The following is a 9,148-nucleotide window of genomic DNA, read 5'->3' as shown; positions in this document are numbered from 1 at the left end:
TGTAACCTAAAGAATGAGACCTTCCGCAACTTACTGGGTTTCCTCTATCAGCCTGTAGCCTGCTTTTAATGTGAAGAACACGGGACGGTTTTTACGGGAAAATCGAACAGATGTGACGTCTTTATCTTCTAACAGCGTGCAACGATAGCTAACGCTCGGTTAGAAATGGAGTCCGCTAACGCCAACAAACAACCAGCCGCCACCACAACTCAGACAAACTCGGAAAGATATATCTAGTGAAGCCCGTCTTGCAAAACACGAATGTGACCGACGTTGAAGGAGAACTAGTGTTGTAGGAGTGTGTGTGCACGTGGGAAGTGAGTGGTGAAGCAAGAGAGAGAGAGCGGCGGCGAAACGAGTGAGCAGTGGAGCAAAAGAGAGTTAGTTTAGCTCTCAGAATATCTAATGAATGTTCAGCGGAAGTTACAGTTTGTGCAGAAATAAATGCTGCAGCTCCTCCAGACCAACAGAGGTTTCCCGGCGGCTGAGTGGAGTGACGGCGAGGGTTAACTCCGGAGCGAGTAACGGTATCGACTCCAACCCAGGAGACCAAAACTATGGCGTCTCCCTTGTGCGTTCTGACCACGGTCGGGAGGCTGAAGCAGGAAAAGTGTCACTGTTAACAAGCAACTTCTGATTCTTCCAAAGTCCCTTTAAATGCTTTGTGAAAATATTCAGTTGTACTTGCCAAATACTGCACGTGAACAAATGTCTAAGTAGCAAAAAGTCTCAAAAAAAAAAGCACGTTCAGTACAAAGAGTTTATTTCCTGTGTGGTTTGTACGGCTCAGGGACAGACGTGGCGACTGTGGAGCTTCTGGTAACAACATCATGACGTTATTCTGTTAATCTGCACTGAATCACTGGACATTCAGTCCACATCAGGGGGAAGTTGTTACAGATGTTTCAGAGCTACTAACTATCAGACTTTCAATTCCTTATTTCATTGTAGTCCAGTTTTCATTTTCTGAGTTGATGTGAAACTAGGTGGTGCACACATACGTATATATATATCACTCAGACAGGAAAGACACGACTCTCGAGTGTCACCGCCTCACATAAACGACAGCAGATGTCGTTTGGTGGAGCTCGTACTGTGTAGCTGTGTGGTTTTCTGTCATCTTTCCTCATGAAGGAAACAGAAAACAGCCGACTGGCAGTGACGAGACAGATCTGGAAGAAATGGCAGGAAATTAAAAAGAAAAGACAGAAAGTTTGAAAGTGAGGGGAGACTTATCAGGTTAAAAACAAGTGGTAGGCTACCAATAAAAACCTTTGGCCCACCTGATCTGTGTGCTGCAAAAGTGGTTTGTTGTAATTTCTTAGAACAAGAGAAAATATCTGGCGTTGTTTCTCAAGAATTTGAGGAAACAAACCCTCAATATCCAAACTCGTGCACCAACACGTCACGTCCTGTGGAAACCCGTCATGTGTTGCTGTAATAGTGGATTTTAAGTGACTCCCACGGTCGTAATTACCAACATGCCAGGAAACAAAAACTGCTGAATGGATGAAAAGTTAGATGTAGTTTTAGAGTGCCAGACCAAAGAGCATATCAAAATCTTAATGGTTTATCCTTTGTTTGACTTTAGTTTCATCCGACTAAGCCGGGCTTCTTCAGCCTCATTTGTGCTTTTAGAACACCAACTATGTATGTCTTTTAGGGCTGTCCTCAACCAAAGAAAGTCTTAGTGCTACACACATCGTCTAGTACCAAGCGTGCCAAAGGATGAGACCACTCCGACATGTGAGATAAGTTTTATTGCAAACTCTTCCTGCACCGATACAAACACAGAATGAAAGGTTAAAATAAACATAAATGATTCAGAGTTAACGACAGACAAAAAGCGCACTAAGATTATGAAACTACAAACAGAAAACATGTTACTGTGATACACAATTCCCCTTTTTAAAAAAGCTGAACTTCTTCGTCTGACCGGAGAGGAGACGTAGAGAGGCTGACCGATACGTGAGCGGGCTGCTGCGATGCCGCCACCGAGAGTTACAGTGGCGACAACATCAGATTCAATAACATGACTCGTCAGAAACAGCAGCCATACTCTTTGTCTCAGGTCAGACGCTCAGGTCTCCTTCTCCTCCTCCTCCTCCTCCTCTTCTGGTGAGCGCTGGGCCTCCTTCATTCCTCCGTCGGAGTGCCCATCTTGACGAGGCTGTTCTTGTCGAACTTGAAGAGCCTCCAGCCTTCCTCCTGAGAGAGATCCTCGGCGCCGCGCCGCTTGTAGAACTGGATGGACGGCTCGTTGTTCTCCGCGACGATAAACATCATGCCGGTGCAGCGTGTCTTTAACGCCAGCTGGAAGAGAGACGAGCGTTAACGTCAGTTTTTCACGTCCATAAACGTTGAGGGATTCACTAAAAATCAAAGCAACAATCCTGTGTGACCGATGCAGGCGTCCTTTAACATATAGTTCTGGCAATTCATATTTAAAACCTTTTCAGATATTTTAAAGTATCTATCTGCTACTACTTCAATATCTGGAGTAGCTCCACAAGATAAAAAAAATTATAGCTTTTGAATCTCTTTTAGTCAGAATATCCATCTATCTATCTATCTATCTAAAACACTTTTCAATTTATTTTTATTGCGCTTTTTTGGTTTAGTTTATTGTATTTTTTAACAAAATGTTTGTTTTTCCTCATTTATTATAATTTTTTTTCGTTTGTATTTTTTAAATTTTATTGATTTCATTTTTTTTATTTATTATTATTATTATTATTTGTATGTTTTTCTTACCAAACATTTATTTTTATTGTTTATTGTATTTTTTTTCCTTACCACTCTATTAATATTATTTTTCCATTTATTGTATTTTTTTTTGTATTTATTTTTATGTTTGGTGTTTTTTCATTTATTTTATTATTTTTGTACGTTTTTCTTATCATGCATTTATTTCTTTTTATATGTATTTATTTTTCTGCTTATTGTATTTTAAAATTGTATTAATTTATTATATATTACATTTATTTTTTTGTGTTTCACATTGTTGTGTTTTATTTATATGTAGATGTAAATGTTTATGGAATACATAATTATATATTACTTTAAATAAGTATGTTGGTATGTTTGGCTCAAGCTCCAAAAACACTAAATCTTACATCTCCCATTAAACTCAATAGTGTTACTACATTTTAACTGCATGGTAATGATACATTTAAAACCCCGCACCTCCAGTTAATAAAGCCAAATTTTCTGTTAAAAATGCAACACAAACTCTACAAACGGAGTAGTTTTCTCTACTAAAATAAGCTCTTTGACAGCAAAATGAAGAACAGACTGAAAGATTTGGATTGTTCTCATTTCACTGGGTGTTCTTCATGGATTCAAATCTTCGTTTTGTGTCGGACATTTATTTTATCTTCCATTTATTTTATTTTTAACCACATTTATATTTTACTTCCACTTAGTCCAACTCTTTGATTTACAATCTGTTCTCTTTCTCCTCAGTGTTTTGTGTTGGGCGATTCGTCATTACGTGGTTGTTAGAAGCAGTTAACTTAACATTTTACAGTTGTTACTGTCACCAGAGGAAACACCCGCCAGTGAGCACAACACCTGTTTGATTCAGAGGTCTGGAACCCGGCTAATAATGGTCCTATTTTTATCATTTATTCTGTTGGGTTCAGTAAACATACTCACATCACAGAGGTGGCGCAGGAGCTCCGAACCGATGCCCAGCCCTGGAGAGAAAGAGAAAAGAAAGAGCTCGTTAATAAAGAAGAAGCAATAATTAAATGTGGCCTGAACTAGAGGAGGAGTTGTTGTTTTTATTTTACCTCTGTACTCCTCCATCACGTAGAACTCCTCCAGGTACAGCTGCTTGCCAACCCAGGGGTCGTAGGTGAAGTAGTACATGACGAAACCCACCACCTTCGGATCTGCAGAGACACAACCATGGAATAACTGAGTATCCTGCTGCGGTATACATTTCTATTTCTTTGTATACTGCATTTATTATTATTATACTTATACTACTACACAAATATTCAGCACAAGTCATGTGTATGGCTTTAATGTATTGTAGTGCAAAGTACTTAATGTACAGAGCTTTTGTGCTTCACGTTGTTGTGTTGCCAAATGCCTGTCTACCTACATGCCTGTCTACCTGCATGCCTGTCTACCTGCATGCCTGTCTGCCTGCATGCCTGTCTGCCTGCATGCCTGTCTGCCTGCATGCCTGTCTGCCTGCATGCCTGTCTGCCTGCATGCCTGTCTGCCTGCACGCCTGTCTACCTGCATGCCTGTCTACCTGCATGTCTGTCTGCCTACATGCCTGTCTGCCAACATGCATGTCTATCTACATGCCTGTCTGCCCGTGCTCTCATTGCATCCCCGGAGTCTTCCACAAGCTGCTAGCTTGACAGCTGTGAGTACATGACAATGGCCTTGTTTACGTTCATACTGATCATTTTGAAGGGAGTGTCTTTGGAGGGAGGCCTGAAGGGACGGGCTGTCTTGGTGTGTGTCCACACAGCCTTACAACCATTGTGTGTGTAAGCAGCCGTGCAATGCCTTCTGGTAGCGTGGCGGTGCGATTCGAAAGACGGGGCATCACGACGGCCGCTCCTCAGTTACATAAAGTTGATGTCTAGGCTACTTTATGCAAATCAGGGGCGTCCGACTTGCCGCCTCTGGAAACTCCCGAGAAACATTTAAACTAACCATTGTTGATATAAAATAAAGACAGATTTAGCAACTGCGTGGCTTATGTCTCGCATAAAATGTTTTCAGAAACACATTTCGGTGAATTATTTTTGTGATATAAAAGAAAGTTTCCAAACGAGCTGCCATGTTGGTTCTGGTTTGAAAGCTGGGAGCAGCAGCCCACGAGGGAAAGCGTTAGTCCAATCAGGTGCTGAGTCTAGTGGCAGCCCATCAAGCGTCCAATGCTAGGGAGCGAGGCGACCCCTCGCGATAAAAAACGCCCCTGTGGACACGTACCATCAGTGTTGGCAACGTTCTCTCTAGATTTAGTGACTTTTGGAGCCGGTGCTGCTGGCTAGTTTCATTGGAAAAGAGTTGGGCTGGATTTTTCGGTTGGATCCTTTCTCTAGTTTCTCAACCCTAGCTTTATCATGGTGAGCTGACTTGTGAAGTAAACAAATAAAACATCTGACTTAAAGGAACAGTGTGTAGGATCTGGCCGTGTCTAGCGGTGAGGTGAGGAGATTGCAACCAACCTGAAGCCTCTCCCGTGTGTCAAGCGTGTTGGAGAGCTACTGTGGCACGTAGAGTGTGTGTGTATGTGGGAAGTGAGTGGTGAAGCGATGTAAACTGAAGCCGCATGTCATGTCACTAAATTAAACTTGACGTATACGTTAGATCTGAGTCTGAGCTCGTTTACAGAGAGAGTGAACAGCTGCAGCCCAGCAGCTGCAGCTGGGCGTCTCATTCTTTAACACACATGCTACAGCTGGCTTCAGTTATGACGACATCTATAGTTATTTTACAAAAACAGGAAGCACATGCTGTATAGTGTTTAGGTTAACAGTCAGAGGAAGCAGCGCCGACATAAACTCAAACATAGAAATGTTATTCTGGGAGCTGAGATCCTTTAAGAAACTCAGGTTTAACTTCTGAAGAAGTGAACACACTAAACTCAAAGACACCTGACGGCAATAACAAATAATTATGCAGCGCTGAGTGTCAAGTCAAGCCTCGCAGCGATAATTCATCAACCACATGTGAAGGCAGTCGAGGTAAGCTGAGGTGATGCCTGAGAGAGTTGTGCATGTTTTTGTTTTCTATCAGAGGATGTGTGGTGGGTCTTGTTACCGTCACTGCTGTTCTCTCCTTGGATTTCAGCGATGACGCAATGATAGAACGGGGTGTCACCAAATCCATCCTCAAGGAGTTCTGCAAGGAAATAAAACCTTTAAGCACCAGAAGAATACTATCATCATAATAATAATAATAGTATATATAGATGGATGAGATCAGCTCACCTTTTTCAGTCAGTGTCACCTGGTGCTCCATCTCCTCGTACTTTGCAAGCTCCTGGCACAAGAGAGAAGGGAACAACATGTTCTGTTCAGTACTGAGAAGATGCTGCACCCAACTGATACTGAATGTTTTAAGCCGGAACAAATGTGTATTTGAAAGTTTAAAACACCCGATCATGATAAAATCGGCCAACATTCATTATTTAATATAAATGCATAAAATAAACACCACTTGAATTTGTTTTTTTAAAAGAACTAAGACCAAAATATGTACTGAGAGGGATGTTTTATGAAAAATAAACTCTCTGGAGGGCAAATCATCTAACAGTGATTTATAAGCTTACATATGCTGCTATATGCACTTTGTTTACATATATACTAGCCTAGACTGACTTGCTGCTAGTAAACATAACATTGTCATGTTACCTTGTAACTTTGTCTTTAGTTGCACTTGTAATAATAATAAAAATGAAGTTTAACATTGTATGTGAGTATTTTATAATTTTATGACTTATAGTTCCTGTAGATGTTGATTAATTTGCACTGGGGACATGTTAAACTTGAGCACATGTACCAAAAACGACTCAGTAAACAATATAAAAGGTGTTTTGTTTTTTTATGTGCACTATTCTGTGTTTATATGATAAAGAAGACTTTAACCTATAATTTAAGACATTTGTTGTACATATTTGACACATTTTAGGCGTATATACACCTCTTTTTATTATTTGTTTTACCTCCCTATTTATCTGCACTTATGTCTGTTTTTGTGCTGCAACACCTGCATTTCTCCTCTGGGAATCATTAAAGGCATATCTTATATATTATGTCAAGCATTCATTAACTGCTTATACACCATTTACAGATGCTACATATGAATATATACATTGACCTGGCTCCAAATGCCAATCTTTGAAGTTAATTTATCAAGAAAAAAAGCCTCCAGCTTCTCAACTGTGAGTATTTCCTGTTTTTCTCTAGTTTATATCATTGTAAATGTAATATATTTTAGATAGATAGATAGATAGATAGATAGATCACAGTTCCATAGTGCAAAACATGTTAGTAAAAAGGCAGTAAAAAAGTTAGTAGTGTCAAGTACAAAAAAATATACCAGATATAAAAATACAAGGAGATGAAGAAAACTGTTAAAAGTGAATATAGTGCAGGGTAACCGCTGTGATATAGGACTATTAAAAAAGTGAACATAGTGCAGAAGAGACTGTTAAAAATGAGTATAGTGCAGGGTAACTCCAGTAGTTTAGCAGCTTATTTTGTTGGTCAGACAAAAACAAGGGATTTACATAAGTCCCCTTTGGGTGTTTTTCTTGATATTTTACTACACTATTCAAACTAATGGTGAAAACACTCAGTTGCATGCCTAGTTGTGTTATTAATGTCAGGTCAGTAGTTATACAACCGTAATAACACTTCCCCAGCGTCAACCCTTGATAAGAACATAAGCTGAAGGTAAGACTGACCATATTTGGAGAACCGGATGTGAGTCTGCTGGCTGTAAACGAAAGCCCAGCAGAGACTAATCTCACACTCAGATATCCAGCAGGGAGTTTTCCATAGACTCACTGTGTGATTCAATGTTTCTAAAAGGCGTCTTCTGACTGTAGATGTCGACAGGTCAAGGATAACTGACTGTTAACTGTTTAGCAACAATTTAGTCCCAAGAAGTATTGAAGTAGTACACTTACAAGTATACTACTAGTACACTATATTAGTATACTTATTATATAAAGTATACTCTGGAATATACTTGAACTATACTTAACTTTAGAATTATAAAAAAAAAGCCCTCTATCACAGCTGTTACCCTGCACTACACTCACTTTTAACAGTTTTCTTCATCTCCTTGTATTTTTGTATCTGGTATATTTTTTTGTAATTTGCACTATTCACTTTTTACTGCCTTTTTACTAACATGTTTTGCACTATGGAACTGTGATGCTGGAAACTTGAATTTCCATCTATCTATCTATCCATCCATCTACTGTATCTATCCATTTATTGTATCTATCTATCTACTGTATGTATCCATCTATATGCTGTATCTATTGTATCTATCTATCTATCTATCTATCCATCTACTGTATCTAATAAACTTGAGGTATACTTCTTTTTTATAAGGGTAGTTGGCAAAATAAATACCTTTATACTTGAGTAAGATTGAGAATGCAGAGTATTTCTACACTGTGGTATTACTACTTTTACTTTAAAGTGCTACCAGTGCTTAAAGTGGGTTAAATACTCCACACATTCCTTCCTCTGCAGTCAAAACAAAAGATCTTATGCTAGTTAGCTAGCTAAAGCTAACTGACTGTTTAGCCAACAGTTAGTTAGCTAGCTAACTAATTAAACCAGCTTTAGTTAGCTAGCTATAGCTATAGCTGTGGTCAGCCTTTATGTTTAGTATAACATGATTTTCAGCCTTTATGTTCAGTATAACATGATTTATGTTCAGTATAACCTGATTTATGTTCAGTATAACCTGATGTTTAGTGCCTTCCTGTGCTCTCTGGTCTCAGGCCTACCTTCACCAGTCGTAGTATATCAGACACGTCCCCGGGTTCAGCCTTTTTGTCTAGTATAACATGATTTATGTGTGTTATAACATGTTTTAGTGCCTTCCTGTGTGTGTTGAGGCCTACCTTCACCAGTCGTAATATATCAGGTACGTCCCTGGGTTCAGCTTTTCGTAATTTATACTCCATTTTCTTCTTTTACTCTTTTTTCCTCTCGTTAGAAGTCCTCTGTATGTGAAGTGAAAGATAAGTTGTTTCTTCATTCGCTTCAGAGTGGCCTTTTCCCCTCAGTCAGCCTCTGGTCCGGACGGGTTGGTGGAGACAGGATCATCCAGTTGGTTCTGGCCCGCGTCTGGGTCGCTGCACTTCAACTGAGGGCTTCTTTGTTTACATCGAAGTATTTATACCCGGCTCGAGCTGAGACGTGATTGGTCGGTTCCTAGCAGCTCTCAGGTTTCTGACCAATCAGTGGCGCCCTCTGTTTATTCTCTCAGCCAATCAGAGCGCAAGGCATTCTCAGGTGACGCGTCTTCTGTCATAAGATCTTTTGTTTTGACTGTGGAGGAAGGAATGTGTTGGAGTATTTAACCCACTTTAAGCACTGGTAGTTATTTACTTATTAATTTAATTTTAATTCTCGCGAAGTTCCACATT

General features: G+C 39.7%; 1 protein-coding gene across 1 annotated transcript; it reads right to left on the bottom strand.

Moving 5' to 3' along the window:
- Positions 1–1,741: 1,741 nt before the first annotated feature.
- On the bottom strand, positions 1,742–8,878 carry LOC141759458 (diamine acetyltransferase 1-like). Its single transcript, XM_074621525.1, has 6 exons — positions 8,621–8,878; positions 5,964–6,015; positions 5,794–5,874; positions 3,795–3,896; positions 3,658–3,698; positions 1,742–2,313 (listed from the first exon to the last, which is right to left on the bottom strand). The coding sequence occupies exons 1-6, from the start codon at positions 8,681–8,683 to the stop codon at positions 2,137–2,139; spliced, it is 516 nt and encodes a 171-aa protein (XP_074477626.1). The 5' UTR covers positions 8,684–8,878; the 3' UTR covers positions 1,742–2,136.
- Positions 8,879–9,148: the final 270 nt, after the last annotated feature.

Source organism: Sebastes fasciatus, chromosome 21, assembly GCF_043250625.1.
Source record: "Sebastes fasciatus isolate fSebFas1 chromosome 21, fSebFas1.pri, whole genome shotgun sequence".
Taxonomy (NCBI): Eukaryota; Metazoa; Chordata; class Actinopteri; order Perciformes; family Sebastidae; genus Sebastes; species Sebastes fasciatus.
This window is presented reverse-complemented; position numbering and strand designations above follow the sequence as displayed.

Excerpts from the sequence above, each read along its gene's own strand:
- LOC141759458 (XM_074621525.1), bottom strand. The coding sequence starts at position 8,683 with ATGGAGTATAAATTACGAAAAGCTGAACCCAGGGACGTACCTGATATA. Across the intron at positions 6,016-8,620 it reads ATATATTACGACTGGTGAAG|GAGCTTGCAAAGTACGAGGA; the intron begins GTAGGCCTCAAC and ends CTCTTGTGCCAG. Across the intron at positions 3,897-5,793 it reads AGGAGAGAACAGCAGTGACG|ATCCGAAGGTGGTGGGTTTC; the intron begins GTAACAAGACCC and ends GTGTCTCTGCAG.